The sequence below is a fragment of the Rhododendron vialii genome, chromosome 1a (genome assembly GCF_030253575.1).
Source record: "Rhododendron vialii isolate Sample 1 chromosome 1a, ASM3025357v1".
Classification (NCBI taxonomy): Eukaryota; Viridiplantae; Streptophyta; class Magnoliopsida; order Ericales; family Ericaceae; genus Rhododendron; species Rhododendron vialii.
Genome location: NC_080557.1, coordinates 5752505 through 5771361, shown reverse-complemented (window position 1 = coordinate 5771361; position 18857 = coordinate 5752505). Strand labels below are relative to the sequence as shown.

The window sequence follows — 18857 nt, the reverse complement described above, 5'->3', positions numbered from 1 at the left end:
TTTATTTTGGTCTTTGATAATGATAAACAAATAGAAAAATCAAAGACAATTACGCAAATTAACCGACTCCTGTGATTCACACAGTATTTTTAAAACGAATTCGCCGGCTTATCGTAAAGTGTTGAAGGATTCTGCCGACGTCTGTCCCCAAGAATGAAAGATTTCAGACAGTCGCAGTTTTGAACTCTTTCGACTAAGAAAATTATGTTTGTAACATTCCACCACAAAAATTAAGGCATTTTATGATATTATGGAAATGTTTTTGGGTCAGCTACTGTACTGATTGGGGAAAAAATTATATAAATAAGTTTTTAGTGCTCATAGTCATAGCCATAGTGAAATTTTGACCAAAAACTTGAAGGGCTGAAAAGTAAGAAAAAAGCATATATATTTGCATGGAGGAATACGTGTTAGTTTGTAAGGTGTGTTGTGGAATAATAGACACAAGGAAAGCAAAAATGGAAAGAAAGGAAAGCTCGACATGAATTAAGAGGTTGGATTGGACAAGTGTCCTATTTTACGGTGAGCCAACCAACATCTTCTACAATCAACTGAAACTAGCTCAATTAGTCAAAATTCTTGCATCTTTTCCTTAGATGAGCAATTTTCTTTTCTTTCTTTGTTTCTTCTCTATGGTGGGCTTATTTCCGTCTCCTCTATCACATATGTTCAAGTTTGTGATTAATTTGGTGTCAATCTTTATGTTTTTGTGTCATACTTATTACTTAATTCCTTGGATAGTATCGTAAAAGACTTGTGGAGGATTACATGTCGTCATGACATATGTTGTACCCTCTCGCGGGTAGAGGGATGGTGGAATGAAATGAGCTTAATTCTAGAAGCTCATTTTTCATACGGTATACTAAAACAAACTCGCCGGCATATAACCGAAAGTGTCAAAGAATTCTATCAACATCTGTCTCTCAAGATTCAATATATTATTTCAGACAGTCACAGTCGTACTACACTGAACTCCAAGAAATAGACTACATTTGTTAACGAAACAAAACTTATAGAAGCTCTAGATCGAGTTGTGAATATTCACGGTGTCAAAATTGAGGTGGAGGGTGCCAATTTAAACGCGCATAAGGGAGACCATCCAATTGCACGATTCATCATATTATAATTAGTTTGGTAACCAAACCCTTCAGCTCAAGAAATTGTTTCTCATTAGCTTATGTGTTTGACTGTTTGTGTTACAGTAGTATAACTAGCATTGTGTTAAATTAAATGTGAACTCAACCAAAAATAGAATCCCTGATTGTACTTTTCAATTTGTCTACTCTTTGGTTTCTTTTCATCCCCGACTAGAAAGGGGAGAGAGATAGAGAGAGAAGTGTCCAGCCGGATTACGTTACACGTGGTTCACATCCAAGTAATGGGGCCCACTTAGTTGCAATTTCTGAACCTCTCACAATTATGTTCTGGCTTTATTTTTTTGGACTTCTTACACACTTTAACAACAAGCTAATTACATTATTGGAGACACACAAAACATTAATATCAACTAGCTGACCTAATTTCTGAACTAATTTGGTCTTAACTCCATTATTGGAAATGGCCTTAAGTGTAAGCGTCAGACTCTTCAGCTCTTGCAAACCAAAAAACTAGGGAAAATGATGGCAAATGATGTATTTTGATAATTAATATCCGCAAAGAATATGTTCAACATTAAAAAATGTTTTTAGCATATCATTGGCGGATATTAATTATCAAAACACGTCTTGAGCCATCATTTTCCCAAAAAACTATAGAGCAAAACACAAACGGGCGTGCATAGAGCCCAAGTCCAACAGGCCTAAAACCCCAAACCATTTAAAAGGGAAAATGACAGTCTATGTATTTTGATAATTAATACCCTTTAAGGATATACTAAGAACAATTATTAATGCCGAAAAGGTTCTTGACGGGTATTAATTATCAAAACAATGTCCTTGGCTTCTAGGGAGTTAAGAAATAAGGTTAATAGGCTCAAGGACCAATACCATGAGCCCAGTCCAGTCTCGGCTGCAGTACTGCACGTACTGCACGCATGTGGTCAACGGGCCACATAGCCCACATAAAACTAGGATACTCCCTAGGGCCCAAACCCATCTACAAAATTTGGTCTTAAATACCCACCAATGTTTACATCTACAACCAGCGTAGGATGGAAGCAATTCTTCACATTCTCGACCATGCCTATCTTTTTCTTTTCCTTTCTGGTTGGGGGTGTGTGTTCCGGCCATGACTTACGCGCACCTCGATCATTCTTCTTTCCGGTCTAGTTAAAGACAGGTCACAGTGTCATACACGTCGAGACTAGGTGATTCATATATAAGAGATTTCTGTCATGTGACCTAGCTCCAAAAGGTAGCCAAGTTTCGAACTCAGGATGTCTGAGTTTACAGCTCGGCCTACTTTAAGAAAAAAATTTATTCAAGCCTCTTGTACTCCTCTAGGTCATGTTTGTTGGATCATTAATCCCTTCCCTCAGTTTATTGGCTGCAATCTGCATGTGCCTCAATAGCAGCAGGTGAATGCTAGACTCTGTAGTCCTTCGGCTTTTATTAACTTTGGTGGGGTTTTACTTCTCAGCCGATAATAATTGAGTAATAAATAGACAAATAGTAGTAATAACCCATCAATGGGTTGTCAATATGGTAAGGACGAACCTCAGCTTGCAACATGGCAGGGTTCGATTCCCCCTAAAGGCATACCATGATTTAAGTTGGGGTGGGGGGCCATGGCGGTGGGTTGCTGTGCTAGTTTCTCCCGAAGTTTGAATTATGCAATCGGGTCCAATAGTAACTCGGCTGCAGGGTTGTTTCTCGGTTTCAAAAAAATACTAGTACTAATAATCCTCCAGTGCCCCTTCCAATCAAGTTTAAATACACTTAGCTACCTGATATTTCTTCAATTCCTCCAATTCTTCGTGATTTATCAAATCAAATTCACTAATGTCGGTCGATTTTCATGGGCCTTCCAATCTCCTGACTTCTGACTTACCCACTTTTTCTTTTTCCCCAATTAGAAGATTTGATAATCAAGTTTTCTAAGAAAATATTACGGGTACCGATCCTTGAGATATCGATAATGTACAGACAACGTGTGAGGCTCATTTTTTAGTCTAACACGAATAATTCAAACCATTCATCTGAATGAAGACTTAGAAAATTGGATCAATTTTTATTTTTTTTTGCTAAGTCTTGGGAGCTTAGATCAACTCAAATAAATTACTTTAAAATGAATGAACAGTGCAGATTATTCGTGTGGACTCAAAAATGGGCTCCACACGCTGTCTGTACCTTTCGTACTCATAGTCTACCTCAGTTCTCTAGGACTTTGGCCTAGAGTTTATGGAATTAGTTGGGGATTTTAAAACGAAGGTCGATGCATAGTTACAAAATGATTAATTACACACCTAACATTTCCAACATAGTACTAATCCATTTCAATGAGGCACATGAGCTAGGCCTGTAAGTTTTCATTGTTGATGAATGATGATCCACAATCAAGAACCATTTTCACCACTCTTAGCTGCCAATTCTATTTTCCATAAAGAGGGGAAGTAAAAGTATAGCTCTTAGCTACCAATTCTATTTTCCTCCTCATCTACTTCTTTGTATATTAACAGAGGAGGAGTTACCTCCAAAACTGTAGACATCAAAGTATCAACCAAAGGCACACTCTAGACATGGACTACTGGTTCTCCTGGTTGTCCAAAACCGCCCTCGACCGCCCTTTTGTTTACGAGTACGCACTCGTGTTCTCTCGCAACGAGCTCGAAGAGGAGGACGTGATGTCCTTCAACCACGAATTGCTGCAGAGCATGGGGATCTTTGTTGCTAAACACCGCCTAGAGATCCTCAAGCTCGCCCAAAAGGAGGTCGAAAAAAGCAGACCGCGTCGCGTTCCGAGGCTCTTCTTGGCCGTCAACAAGGCAAAGAGGTCCATTACCAAGAGCTTCGGAAAGTGGGCCTTTTCGAGAAACTCTGCCCACGGAGCAGGGCTGGACCTGACCCCTTTCCGGGCTCGTTGGACCGGAGCGTTGAGGAAGCGAAACAGTTCAAAGGAGTTCAACCATGAGAAGGTGATGGCCACAAATGGGAGAAGAATTATGAGGTCTGGGCCTTTGGACAGGAGATTGCAAGAAAACTTGATGGTTACAAGTAGGTGTATGAGTGTCTCTGGGCCTATTGATGGAATACTACAAGAGAAGTTGATGTCCATAAACAGGAGCCCAACGATATCCGGCCCGGTGGATCGAAGATTGGATGAGAGGCTTTATATTTGTAACAAAAGCCCAGATGCATCTTGGGCTTTTGATGCAAGGGATTCAAGCCCCAGTGTGAATGGTGACCGTGGCAAGAAGAAGATGGTTGGTTGTGATGAAGATCAATCACTATGGTCTCTAATGTTTGAAGACATGAAACCCACATGAAATTTGTGTTAGGTGGTGAAGCCTATTGCTGGGGAGAGCCGGAACCGGCTCTTGACGGGCACCAGGCCGGCGTTTGACCTAAGGCCCTTCTTTTGCGTGTATGTACAGAGGCTTGTTTCTGTAGAGGTCTGGACCAGCTTATGTAGAAAGTCAGTCCAACAGTTTGCGGAAAAAGGAAAATAAAAAAGTCAGGACACGGACAAAGCCTATAAATATGTTTCTAAATCGTTTTTAGGATTACAACCTCCTAATATTGAGTGAAAAGTTGTTGTAACTCTAGAGAGATAATTTTTTGTTGTTTTTCCATTAATCAATAGTGAACTGGTGTGACTCCCGAGGAATAGACAGTTGCCAAATCTCGTATATTTTGTGTCTTGCTTTTCTCTTTGCATTCGATAATTTTCAATTGTGTGTTTGTAATTGAGGTTGTTGCATATAGTACTCCCTCCTTCGGAAATAATATTCCACCACGGAAAGACAGTGGCATTTTTTGGACAAAATAATAAATTACTTTCGTATTTCTTGTGTCTTGCTTTCCTCTTTGTTACGCTGGAGCCCAATAATGGATGAATCCCCTGTTGGATTTTATTAATCCCATTGGACTAAAAAAAAGGAATTCAACCAAATGTTTTGGGGTTGCTTTTTCCTTTGGTCAAGTGTTCAATTCATGACAAGGGTGTGATCTTCTTTTATTAAAGCCAAAGAAAAAGTGAAAATAATTTGGGTTTGTTTATGAAATCTGCTAGAGTTTGTTCACTTACTTTTGGAAAACTTACTTTTGGAAAGGTACTTTTCGGTTGGGTGATTAGATGGTTTTTTTTTTTGGGTAAGGATTGGGAAAGTGGTGAGACTTGTGGGTATTGTGATTGAGGGGGGTTAATTTTTCATTAGATCGGTTATTTTCTTTTTCCTTTTCTTTTTCTTTTTCTTTTTCTTTTTGAACGGTGTTAAGTTTTCATTAGATCGTTACTGAGTGATCAAAAAATAAAAAATAGAGAGAAGAGAGCGAGCGATTTAAATCATACTCCTTCCATCCCATAAAGTTTGGCACTTTTACTATTCTAGCCTTATGAAAAAATTAAGTATATATTTTAATCCATAATATTTTTTATAAGCAATATGAATCTTGTTTGATATATTTTAATTTGTTCTATTAAACAAATTTCAAAAAATCGCTAAAATATTATGAATTGAAAAATATATACAATTTAAAAATGACACGTATTTCTAAAAATACCAAACTTTATGAGACGGAGGAAGTAAGTATTACTAATTGTTTGTTGGTTGCTCTGTACAAAATGAGGGCAAATAACAACTCATTAATAATGATTGAGCACATTATGCTCCAAAAACATACATGCATGTGTATTTTATAGGAATCAGATCCTCTCTAGTCTTTAGAAGGTATTCGAAGGTGTTGTTGGGCTCCTTCCGAGGTCAACCTTGACAACCGAGATCGTTGATTTATTACAAACTTGTTGCTAAGATCAATCGGATAATAAAGTTATGTATGTATGTATGATATTGAGCAATTTCAAAACACATATAAAAAATGATTGGCACACTTGACTAAAGCTCATTTATATGTTAAGATAAATGTGTTCGATTAGCCACCCAATAAGGGTTGGTTAACGACCTTGATATTATTTAAGATGATACCATTCGTGCACGGCAGAAAAATAATAATAATAATTGTATTCGATTAAGAATTGATTGATGTTCGATTATTATGATTTTTGGCATTATGAAAATGTCTCAAAGACCTTTAAAATATAAATGATACTGATAGCCCCAGAAAAAGACCCCACAAATTAAAGGGGGACCGAAAAGACTGAATAGTGCATGCCATTTAGAGCCTAGTGATAATTTAATCCCGGTTTTAAATTTTAATCAACACTTTAGACCAAATTTTTTAATCAAGTTTGATAAAAAAAAAATTATTTATTATAACCAAGTTGACGTTTAAGACATCTCATTAGGTGGCCCACTGATCATCATGAGATTGCTGTTCAACATTGGGGTTATAATTACTTAGTGAGGGAGTAATTTTTTATTGCAACTTGTATTTCTAAAAGTTCAAACCTCAATTAGATAACCATTATCTTGAAAATATCTTGATCAAAAAGGACATCATTATCTTGAAAATATTTTAATCAAATTGAAAAGCTTGAAGTATCTCCAAAGACTAAGGATGATATACATGACGATTGAAATCTTTCAAAGTTTTCATTTTCCTAAATGAATATTAAAGAAAACTTGGACAATTGGATCAAGCATTAATTATCTGATTTAGAGCTATATTTTTTGGCAACTCAAAAGGTTATTTTTAAATTAATAAACAACTCAAATCATTTTTTTGGCAACTCAAAAAGTTATTTTTAAATTAATAAATAACTCAAATCATTTTTTTGGCAACTCAAAAAGTTATTTTTAAATTAATAAATAACTCAAATCATTTTTTTGGCAACTCAAAAAGTTATTTTTAAATTAATAAATAACTCAAATCATTTTCGTGGGATGCTCAAGTGAGCCGCACAAATCCATTGGTACCCTCATGGTTAGTGTCCGGGGTAGTCTTGGAAATTAACCGTGAGAAAGTCTCTATGCTAGACATCGGTGCAAATGATGAAGCATGTAGAGATTGTATTTAAGATATCACGTAAGTTGTCATTTTTGCATCAAACATAACAGTTTGTTTCGCCAATTATGCACTAATGACAACTCATGTGGTATCGAAAACATGGTCGCCTTAGAATAATTGGTGCATTAAACGGTGGCAAACCGCACAGATGTATCTATGCACATTTCATTGCTTCAAAACAATACACTACCTTTTTGTTTGCACTAAATATTGGAAGCCCCTGTGACTACGAGTGTGAATGAGCCGAGCCAAACAGAGCTTCGGCGAGCACGAGCTCGGTTCGTTTCGTTTACTAAATGAGTTAAAAATTCAAACTCGAGCTCAGCTCAAGCCTAAACGAGTCGAGCCCTTAACGAGCCGAACTTAGTCATTTACTAAACGAGTTTCTTTAATCGAGCTGAGCCTCCCTTAACGAGTCAAGCTTGACTCAGCTCGTTTAGTAAACGAGCCGAAAACTCGAGCTTGAGTTCGGCTCATTTAGTACTCGAGCTCGAGTTCGGCTTATTTACTAAATGAGCCGAACCTTAACAAGTCGAACCGAGCCGAACTCGCGAGCTACTCAATTCGTTTACAGTCCTACCTGTGACACAAAGAGAATCATTATCCTTATCCAATACACAATCCTACGTGGCATATACATGCACTGCTTCACATGGGTTGTCAAGATAGGATGATATTTCAATTCCAAGTACAATTTCGGTTTAAAAGGTATTCAAAAGTACAACGGCTCTGTTTACTGATAAGATTTTTTCAATTGAACAAATAAATGGCGACCGACAGTTTTACAAGAGGATTGTGTGGGCTTAAACTTTGGTCATTTATTCCGGGGTTTGCTTCTACCTAAAGAAGTTTGTAGTTCGAAATCTCTAGGGGGTTATTACTACTTCTTTTAGGGTTAATTCATACAGAGTTTTGCTCTGATTTTAACTCGGACATTAGCAAGTAGACAATGAACTAGTCCAACATGATTAGTCTAGGTGCACGTAATTTGACCCGAAAACTTGAGTTGGAAAAAAAATTTATACAAAGTATTTCTCCTGGACTTAATTTGTAAAGACCAATGAGGGCTAAGTTATGATTCAAAAATCTATCACCCAAAAATAGATTTTAAAAAAGCCCTTAGAATCGTCTAGATTCAATTTAACTGCATGTCAGATTGCATAATATTATTATTTTTCACACATTTCCCATAATACTTTTTAATCAGAACCCAAGAGGTTCGGCCAAATGGTTGTAACAAAATAATAAGTGTTTCTCCATGAGATCACAGATTCCATTCCAACAAAGGCCAAACATTTTGAAACTTAGGGCCACTGGGGGTTATGCCTGGTCGATACCCTCATGATCCCGGAATTAGTCGAGGTACTTGCAAGCTGGCCCGGACATCCCTTTTTAAAATATATATATATATTAGTCTTCTTCTTCTAAGGACCACCTCATTTTAATAAAATAAGGACCTCCCTTTCCCGATCAAATTTTGATGATCCGAGCCGCTCAATGTGTTTAGAACGTGATTTTAAAGGTACCTACAAGAAATCAGCAAAAACAAAAACCGAGAAGGGTTTCATCCGAGCAGTTTTTATTATATTTTTATCAAACGGTTCAAATAAAAAATGCTCAAATCAAGCCCTTTCCGGTCATTTTTTTTGCCGATTTCTCACAAGTACCCTTAAAATCACGTTCTGAACACATTGAGCGGCTCAAATCATCGAAATTTGATCGAAAAATGAGAGAAATGGGGAGATCCTTATTTTAACTAAAATAAAGACCTCCTCGTTTGAAAATAACTGTATATATATATATATAGACACACTATTTAATCAGGCCAAGTTCAACTGGGAGTGAAATAGTACTACGTACTATATAGTTTGTGTAATCCGATGTTTTATTAATCAGGTGAAGTTCACGCGAGTGACCTGAAGAGTGTGGACGTTGACGTGATAAGAGCATCTCCAATAGCCTAGTCTCTTCTTCCTTTTTTGCCACTTCCGACAAGACAGCGCTCAAAACCCTTGCCCAACAGTCTCGCCTCCCTCCTTGTCAAAGCCACATACGCTACAGTACCTCACCACCACAACCGAGGTACGGAGAGCGCTCTCTCTCTCTCTGGTGATGTGTACCTCCACCCAAATATGAGCAAAGAAGTCGACAACAACACCAAATACGAGCGAAGAAGTCGACGATGGCTGCTTCACATGGGTGGTCACGAAAAAGATATATAGGATGATATTTCAATTCCAAGTACAATTTCGGTTTAAAAGGTATTCAAAAGTACAACGGCTCTGTTTACTGATAAGATTTTTTCAATTGAACAAATAAATGGCGACCGACAGTTTTACAAGAGGATTGTGTGGGCTTAAACTTTGGTCATTTATTCCCGGGTTTGCTTCTACCTAAAGAAGTTAGGGGTTCGAAACCTCTCAGGAGTTATTACTACTTCTTTTAGAGTTAATTCACACTGAATTTTGCTCTGATTTTAACTCGGACACTAGCAAGCGGACAGTGAACTGATCCAACATGATTAGCTCAGGTGCACGTTATTTGACCTGAAAACTTGAGTTATAAAAAATATATATACAAAGCATTTCTCCTGGACTTAATTTGTATAGACCAATGAGGGCTAAATTATGATTAAAAAAATCTGTCACCCAAAAATAGACTTTAAAAAAGCCCTTAGAATCGTCTAGATTCAATTTAACTGCATGTCAGATTGCATAATATTAGCATTATGTTTCACACATTTCCCATAATACTTTTTAATCAGAACCCAAGAGGTTCGGCCAAGGGGTTGTGACAAAGTAATAAGTGTTCCTCCATGAGGTCTCAGATTCCATTTTAACGAAGGTCAAACATTACAAATCTTGGGGCCACTAGGGATTATGCCCGGTCGTTACCTTCGTGGTCCCGGAATTAGTCGAGTTGCATGTAAGCTGGCCCGGACAAAAAAAAAGTACTATATAGTTTGTGTAATCCGATGTTTTATTAATCAGGTGAAGTTCACGCGAGTGACCTGAAGGGTGTGGTGGTTCCCGTGATAAGAAGGTGGTGTGTTTAAGGTTCTCACCCAAAGTAGATTTTTAGAAGAAAAAAAAAAGAAGAAACCTTATTCGTCTAGATTCAATTCATTTACATATCATATTGCAATTGCATAATACAATATTTTTCACTCCAGATTCCCGTAATACCTTCTTCTTCTTCTTTTAATGTTTCAGCTGGGGATGGTTTGTGTAATCTGGATGGTTTTAATCAGGCCAACTTGACGGAACTGAAGGGACCAATCTCATGTCCAGTTTTTTTTAGGTCCGGCTTCGCCTCTGCAGTTGACTGAGAAGAAGGTTATACAAATTTGTACAAGAAAAAAGGGGTGACAAAAAATAATGTGAAATTTAAATTGCCAAGATGAAATCTAAATTTACGCACCAAATATTTATTTAGGGATGGAGGGAGTATCACTTACGGAATACTAACCGAAAACTTAAGAAAAATCAATCCCAAAACGACAACCAAACCACCAAACCAACCAATCGGGTGGGCCATCTCTCATTCATGTTGGGTTACCAAATTCATCAATTGCTTTTCTAGCTTTGAGGAGCCAATTGGGTCCCAGAAAACATTGGGTCCCGCCACCGTTATATGTCTGATTCTTGAAATTGTGTGTATCTTGATTATAATTCCTCAGGTGCAATTATTCATTTTTTCTGTATGTACATGGTAATTATATCTTGAAATACTAGTAAATTAGTCATTGGTTCACCATTTAAATTTAAATCAAATGCCTCTAGGCATGTTTGCTAATCAAACTATGCATGTGTAAATATAATTAAAGAAGAGAAGATTAAGAATGGAGAAAAAAGAGGTATGTTAGGCCTCCAAGATAACGAATGTGATTATACGAACTATAGGATAAATTATATTATTGTGTTTGATTCGAGAAATGAGATGCATATGAGGTGAAAAATAAAATATTTTTTGAATGGAAAAAAATACTGGCTAATGCCACTATCGTCATTGTGGTATTAGCTAGTTCCTCATAAGAGATATTGAGTTTGGCAAATTAGTCCACTCTAGTAGTCTAGGCCTTAATCGAGTGCTCCAAACAATGGGAAAACATGTGTGCCCATCTATTTCCCAATTCCTTAATCTGACTCCTCTTATCCTGCAATCAAACACGTTTTCAGAAGATGAGTCTAAGATCTATGGTCACTATCCCAACTCGCTATTATATCTTCTCCCAAATAATGGGAAAACATGTGTGCCCATATATTTCCCAATTCCTTAATCTAACTCCTTGTATCCTGCAATCAAACACATTTCCAAAAGATGAGTCCGAGATCTATGGTCACTATCCCAACTCACTATTATATCTTCGAGAAGTTATTTAACATTTGACAATGATCCAACAATCCCAAGATAAATATTACTAGTAGATGGATGCTATTACGTCATTGTATTGACAACTCACAAGAATTTCCTATTGCAGTAGTACGTACTATTACTGAATGATGAGGTTAGCGGTAGTCAAAGGTATAACCTTAGTCTTCACATAATCTTTTACACCTTCACTCTCATTCTCAATTCTTGCTTATATTGACGCTCTTAATCTTCGCTCTTATGAATTTTTGTTATTTTAGAGGCTTGTAAAAGACGATTTCAAGCCTGCACCCACGCCTGTCCGCACATTATGCATGTGACTTTAGGGTATAACAGGAAGTTTAATTTGCGGTTTTTGTATAAAAAGGTCGGAGTTTATAGATTGGTATCATCGTTGACTCGATACTTACATTTATTCCAATCACACAGTTACGTGAAGCATACCGATTGAAGACTCGCACATTGTGTGATTCTTGGGATGATTGGGGTTATTTTTCTGCAGCATAGAATAGTTTTCCATCACACACAGAGAGTAGGAATCCCATGGGATTGACATGACAGTCAAGACTTAAATTTAAGAGTTTACTCCCTCCTAAGTTTCAGGTTCGAAACTTCGTAGTTGCATACATCAACTCTTATAGGATTAGTTCATACGAGCATTTGTCGTTACTTTAATCAGGTCCTCAGTTAGTAAACAGTGAAATTAATCTCTCAAAAATTAGTAGAGGTTTGTATAAGGTTACCCCCAAAAAAAAAAAAAAAATCACTTGTAGGAACAGTATTGTAATTGGTTAATTGGTATGGATTAGAACCGATGCTCTAAGAGCAACTTCAAGGAGGTAGTAAAACCAAAACCAAACTATATATTCGAAGAGTCACATAAGCAAAACACTCTCCAAGAGAGATACCAAACTTGTTGCACTATATTGGTATAGATCTCTCAAGACAGGGAAAGAAAGGACTCTTCAAATTGCTACCTTATCAACTTTAATGCTCATTATTGACGAATTATTGATTTCTTGGGCAAGGTGAGTTCTTTTTACTAAAAAGGCGATAAAATAAAATAAAATTTGAAGAATCTCTTATTACGTAAATTTTTAACTTGTCATATGAGTCACCACATTACATTTTCTTTATGAAATTTTACTTCTTATCCAGAGATCGATGCTCCAATAAGCCAACAAAATTAGATTGCCAAACATTGGGGACTAGCTAGTGGCTTTGGGCACGTACGTAGAACCCTATTATGGAAATTTGACAAGTTCCCACCAATAAAACTAGCTAGATGAAAAGTTTAAAATCTTTAAACCTATTGGAGTTCTTTGTTTATAATTATATCTATGGTCCACTATGAAAGCATCTTATCTTCTTCTTTTCTTCTCCTTGTCTTGTCTTTATGTGAGTGTCAATTGTAGGTTTTCCAAACCTTATCTTGAACTAAAGTGCCTTCGCTTGAAATACGGTGATGGGGTCTTGATTTTGATGGATAGAGACAATATGCCTTTACAACTTTTTCTATTGTCTTCCTATATGATAGTAATCGAAGTTTACACTTCAAAAACCCCAGTCCACTATTAATACCGTGAAAAGTTGATATAACCAATTCCCAATTGTTGAGCAAGATTTTAAATGGGTCTGTTAGTCAAGAATGAGACTAGTCTTCAGAATTAATCGGGATGTGCGTAAGTTGACCCGACTCTAACATCCTGAGATAGGGGGTTGGATACTCCCACCGTTCGTGTTTGTTAGTCTTTTTATGGAGTTTGTTCCACTTTTAATTGTTTATATCTTTCAATATAGACTACAAAAAATATGCTAATATGAATTTTATTTGATAGATTTTAATTAATTTTATAATTCAAAGTTTTCAAAATTATGAAGAATATTATAAATTTAAAGATAAAATAATGTAAAAATGGCACAAATCTCCGAAATGAACCAATAAAAGAGGACAGTGGGAGTATATGTACATGTTTTTTTTTTTTTTTAGTATATATACATGTTCCTATGAATAGACGAGAAAATACATACATAGATGAGAAACAGATACCCAAAACTTTATTTGTTGATAAATTGGTTTCTAACATATTTTTTTGGCTTATTTTGTGCAATATGCATGTTTTTGATTCCATATCAATTACTCAACTAATGCACACCTCACACCATCCGCAAGTAGCCATAGTATTTTATTGAACGAGAATAGAAGTCCTTTGGGTGTGTTGATTGGATGACTCTTCAAATTAAGCTTCATGAAAGAACAAGTTGGAGCAGATAAACTTAAGAAAGTAGAAAAGTCAAAGGATATTTTGGCTTATACTAGCTCTTGAAGCATTATCAATGGTACAAAATAATTTCTTTAAGGATATAATTTTTTTAAATTATTTGCTAAGTTTAACTAGATACAGGATACTTTTGCACACTCTTAGTTGGAAGATCAAAGGATCTTAATGGGTTAATTAGCTAATTATTATAATTTTATTTAATTAGTTAGTTGTCCCCCTATTTTATGTATAAAAATTAAAATTGAACTTGGTGCAGTTCAAATTTTGATGCACACATTTCAAGTTTCAACACCGAATCAAGAACACATAATGGTTAAAACTCTTAAAAGAAAATAGAGAAAGCTTATGGCCCCACCAACCCAATAATTCTTGATCAGGTTATGCTCCTTTTCATACTCAAATCTCTCTTAACTCTTCAAAATATTTATTGTATTTTTTAGTCTCATCCCGGACCCACAAGTGACCTACATTGTTCATCTGGTAGGTTTCACATAGAGGAATTTTATGCATAAAACAAGCTCAATTGAAAATACATTATCTAAGTTTAAAAAGCATATTCTCCATTCTTTTTGGAAAACAAAATCCTTCAATTCATTCTCAAAATTCATTTTTAAATTTAGCACTCATTAGTTTAATTGTCCTTGTCTGTTTTTTTATAACCAAGTATTCAAGTCAGGCACACCTCGATTATTTTTAGTCCATAAACCAGCCATTCAATAACAAATCAACCATTTTCATATCATTTCCAACTTTTGGCAACCTCCACCATTAATTTAAATATCCTTCAAGTCCATATATTTTTCATTAGTTATTTTTAGGGGAATGATTTTGCCACAACTATTTTCATATTGATTTTGCCACTCTCCAAAAGTTAACAATTTCGAGAGTGAAAATCAATCCATATTAATTTTGACTCTCTTGTTAAGTCGTTAACGATTTAGGAAGTGGTAAAATCATTCCGCTATTTTTATGTCAACCCCTTCTGTTTAGTTCGTTTCCGGTAATTAAATGTGGGTTCGAGAATTTTTTGGATGCCGGGTAGGTAACATACACGTGGTATCCCGTTGATGATTCGGATTGTCCAAACATGTCTTGAACCGTATGAATTTTAGAAAAGAGAAAAAGAAAAGAGCTGGGGCAAGGGGAGAAAGAATAGAATAAATCTGAATCATTAATAAATCATTATTTGGATAGTCCGAATCGCCGATAGGTACCACGTGTGTTGTACCCTACAGGCACCCAAAAAAATTTCGTTTGTTTCAGTCCTTGTCCAATGTCTTATTTTTCGTCCCTTGGTCTCCAAAGTCGTAATTGAACATTTTTTGGAATCCGAATTCCTCCAGCCAATAGTACCTGCGTAAAACCAAGAAAAAAAAAGTACTAATTAAATTCAAGACCAAAAAATATATATAAAAACAGCAGACGTAAAATACTTCACCTTGATGAAAGACGGTACAGCGTACGCGACGAATACGTGAGTGGAGATGCGTATATATACGCAGAATGAAGAGCAAAGAATACGAACGAAATGACGACGGAAGTACCTACAGCAGGTAACGGAAAATCGTTGAACGTAACGGAGAGGACACGAACCACGACTGACGGAATGTTGTATGTTAACGATTGCCATGGCGATCGATGTGACAGAACACCAAAACCCTAGGAATCAATTAAACATGAATGTTTTTGAGCATCCAATTTAATTTATAATAATTAAGGGTTTTAGAGTCCATTTTAATGGGGATTTTGAAGTTCAAGAATCTCTGTAATTGCTTTTAATCGCTTCGATTAGGATATATATACGTAATTTATGTATGTATCTATGTACATGAAGGATTCGTAGATCCTGAATCCAAGAAAGCCTGGTTCACCAAATTAAAAACTGCAGGCAATTCCGACCTTCCACCGGTCTGATTGTCGAGGATTTCGACAGAATCTCATACCACCGGCATCACCTGACCGTAATTTCCATCAACGCCTCCGGGAGCCGCCGGATCTCTAACCTCCGTCTATAAAGGGTTGTGCGAAATACAATATTATACGCTTCGGCCGCCTAGGCTCCCCTGTATGTCACCCATCTCAACACTGCTGCAGGGCAAATCACGCTAATTGTGAGATGTGACCTGTGACAACCGATCCAGACATCTACCAGAACTCTGGCTATGGGGCGTCACGATCTCTATCGATCATCACAAGTGCTCTTCCGCCTTAGACATGACGGAAAGCCGGCTGCGCCTCGGCTGGAACCCCACGCGCCGCCGCTGCTGGTGCGACGAGGGCCGAATCAGAGCCGCCAAAGCCCTCTTCACAAGATCTCCTTCAACGGTCCCGATTCGTACGAGCGAGTTCGTCATCGCGGATCTACGAGCGTTCAGCCTGTTGGACGGATACGGCGCCGTACTGTGGTGGTGGCTGTTAACGTTCTTGTGCAAGCTACACCGAAACGAGCCAGGATGCGTCGTGGGAGAACACATACACGTCTGCTTCTTCCGATTGTGACTCCCCGCCGCCGCCGACGACGACGATGACGTCATCGGACGACCGCTCTGGGTTTTGATGGAGGAGATCGAACGGCTGGGAGAGGTGGGACGGTCGAGGGAGAACCGTACGGATTGAGACGACGGGGAGGTCGGGCGGTGGAAGAAGGAGGTGGCGGTGGCGGTGGCGGTGGAGCGGGAGGAGAAGGTGGAGGTGGAGGAGGCGAAGGCGGAGTACGACGACGACGGCGTCGGAGAGAGAGAGCGGAGGATTGATCCGGTTTTTCTTCTGGAGGAGAGCGCCATGTTCGGTTCGGTTCAGTAGAGAGAGAGAGAGAGAGAGAGAGAGTCTACAGAGAGAGGGATGGGGAAGGGGGGAGAGAGAGAGAGGTATTTCCAAAAAGGTGGGTTTGGGAGTCTGGTTTGGCAAACTTAGCTTCAGTCAAGCCGGGCATTTATAGGACATTAGGACCCGATGGCGGGGGGTATTTCGGTAATTATGGATGTTTATTTTTGGAACAGTACAGAGAGATATTTTTAATTTTATTTGGGGAGCTGGCAGTATTGAATGTCTGAAGATAATAAAAAGTGGGAACAGCTCCACAGAATTGGAGATCGCGACGGTTGGAGAGAGAGAGAGAATTGAAACTATTATAATCAGGAAATAATTAGAAATCCTTGTTGGGAGAATTCCAAAGTCATTATCTGACATCTAATTTTTTTATTGATATTTTCTTAATTTTAGAAATATGAAAGTTTATTTTTTGCAGAAAAATGGAAGCATAAATTTTGTCAAATGGACTGACACAAATTGCTCAGAAACCAAAAGCTGTGCCTAAAGATCAATTGAGCTATGCATAAATTTATCTTGTTTTACTTTTTTAATTTTTTTTGGTGATGCAGTGTGTATTTAATTTGCTCTCGTAATCGTTTCACATTCTTGCATATGAAAATTTGGCTATTCTAAGAGTTGATGATAATGAGAATCGAACTTGAGACGTTAAGAAGAGGCAAACCCTTAAACGTAGTCCAAGACCAATTGGCCAATCGCTTAGATTTATTAGTTGGATAAAATTACAACTCGATAAAAATGAAATATAAATGAATATGTATTTTGTAAATGAAATTATCAACCAAAAATGGATTGCAGCTTTTTGGAGCTTACAAATTCAACTATATTTTCTCGTTAGTTAACAACTAAAAGGTTGGCATTAGATTGCTCTCGTTGATAGACCATGTAATTGATCCCCAGGGTTAATTGAAATGTGCATAAATTGGTAAAAAAAAAATAATAATTGAGATAAAAAATTGATTTTCACACTTCTCTTTTTACAATTTACACTACATTTTTCGTATTTATTCTCTTAAATTTATTACCTTGTCATTCATTCAATACACTTTTTCACACATTCAAAAACAATATAGTAAATTCTTGTGGATTAAAAAAAAAAGAATATATGAATAGTTAAAAAAGGAGAGTGAAAATAATTTTTCTTAAAATATTCAAAGATCTGAATTGCTTTTGGGTATTCCACATGAAGCCTTAAATTCAGAGAGCTGCTAATGGTACAGCAGCGGTTGTACAGTAACTCAGTACAGATGAGTTTTGCACCCGTTTCGGGTCTTGCAAAGATGATCAAAGCCGCTCATTTTGATTCTGAAGCAAAGTTGGATGATTCGTAAACGCTTTTTACCGATATCGGATTGAGATGATTTTTTACAATGACCGTAAATAATATGTTTTAAACAAAATAAGCGATTCCGATCATCTTTACGGAACCCAAGACGGACGCAAAATTCATCTGTACTAAGCTGTTGTACAGCGCTGCTGTACCTCAATCTTTACTGTTAAATTCATCCCCCAAAACTGGTCCCAAATGTTGGAGAGAGCCGTTAGTTTTTTGTTTACTCTGTTTCCCATACCATGGGTTAGGTTAAGAAGATTCCGGCGTGCAAAGACTAATACCCACTTCCTGCAGCAGCAGCACACGCAACGCACACAAGTTTGGGCATAAAAGTCTGTGGGCTATTATTGGTGGCTCTTTCCAATTTCCAAAGTCAATTGTCAAACCAACGGTAATATTGCCCCAGTCTTCACGTCTGAAACTATAGCCCCCCCACCCTACATGTCCCCATGACGTTTTCTTTGGGTTCGAGTTTCGTGGGAAGGTGGAGGAAAAATCTTTCATGATGTTTTCTTGGGGATGAGTTTCGTGGGAAAGTGGTGGAAAATCTACCATTTACCGTTGATGGTAATTTTGTTGTTATTAATGAATTTTTTTTTGTTCTCCCAACAAAAACAGATAGTAATATTACGTCAGCATGGCTTAAAGAATATTTGTCCCTTTTATTGAAAAATGTTGAAATCGTAGTTTAATACTAGAATACTTGCGATACCACTAATTAAATTATTTTATGGTAGCTGGACTCTTTGATTGAAATCGTTTGATTAATAGAATATACACTTAACAAATTATTTAGTTATGTTATGGGAGCTGGAGCCTTCTGGGGGAATAAAATGAAATTTCGGTTTAATGGGATAATAAATCTCATTATGAAGGCGAATCGAACAAGAAAATGACATGATAATCAATTCAGTAGTATAGCGTATATGAGTATATAAGAAGCTATCACACCTGAAATATTCGTATGAGAGCATTTTT

General features: G+C 37.1%; 2 protein-coding genes across 2 annotated transcripts; one reads left to right on the top strand and one right to left on the bottom strand.

Annotated features, from left to right (window-relative positions):
* The first annotated feature begins 3474 nt into the window (after nt 1–3474).
* LOC131299497 (uncharacterized) lies at nt 3475–4786 on the top strand. Its single transcript, XM_058325075.1, has one exon. It carries the CDS (start codon nt 3677–3679, stop codon nt 4421–4423), a length of 747 nt encoding a protein of 248 aa, XP_058181058.1. The 5' UTR covers nt 3475–3676; the 3' UTR covers nt 4424–4786.
* Nucleotides 4787–15486: 10700 nt separating this feature from the next.
* Nucleotides 15487–16617, bottom strand: LOC131299494 (cell wall integrity and stress response component 1-like). Its single transcript, XM_058325059.1, has one exon. It carries the CDS (start codon nt 16498–16500, stop codon nt 15907–15909), a length of 594 nt encoding a protein of 197 aa, XP_058181042.1. The 5' UTR covers nt 16501–16617; the 3' UTR covers nt 15487–15906.
* Nucleotides 16618–18857: the final 2240 nt, after the last annotated feature.

Coding starts and splice junctions, on each gene's coding strand:
- LOC131299497 (XM_058325075.1), top strand. CDS start 3,677: ATGGACTACTGGTTCTCCTGGTTGTCCAAAACCGCCCTCGACCGCCCT.
- LOC131299494 (XM_058325059.1), bottom strand. CDS start 16,500: ATGGCGCTCTCCTCCAGAAGAAAAACCGGATCAATCCTCCGCTCTCTC.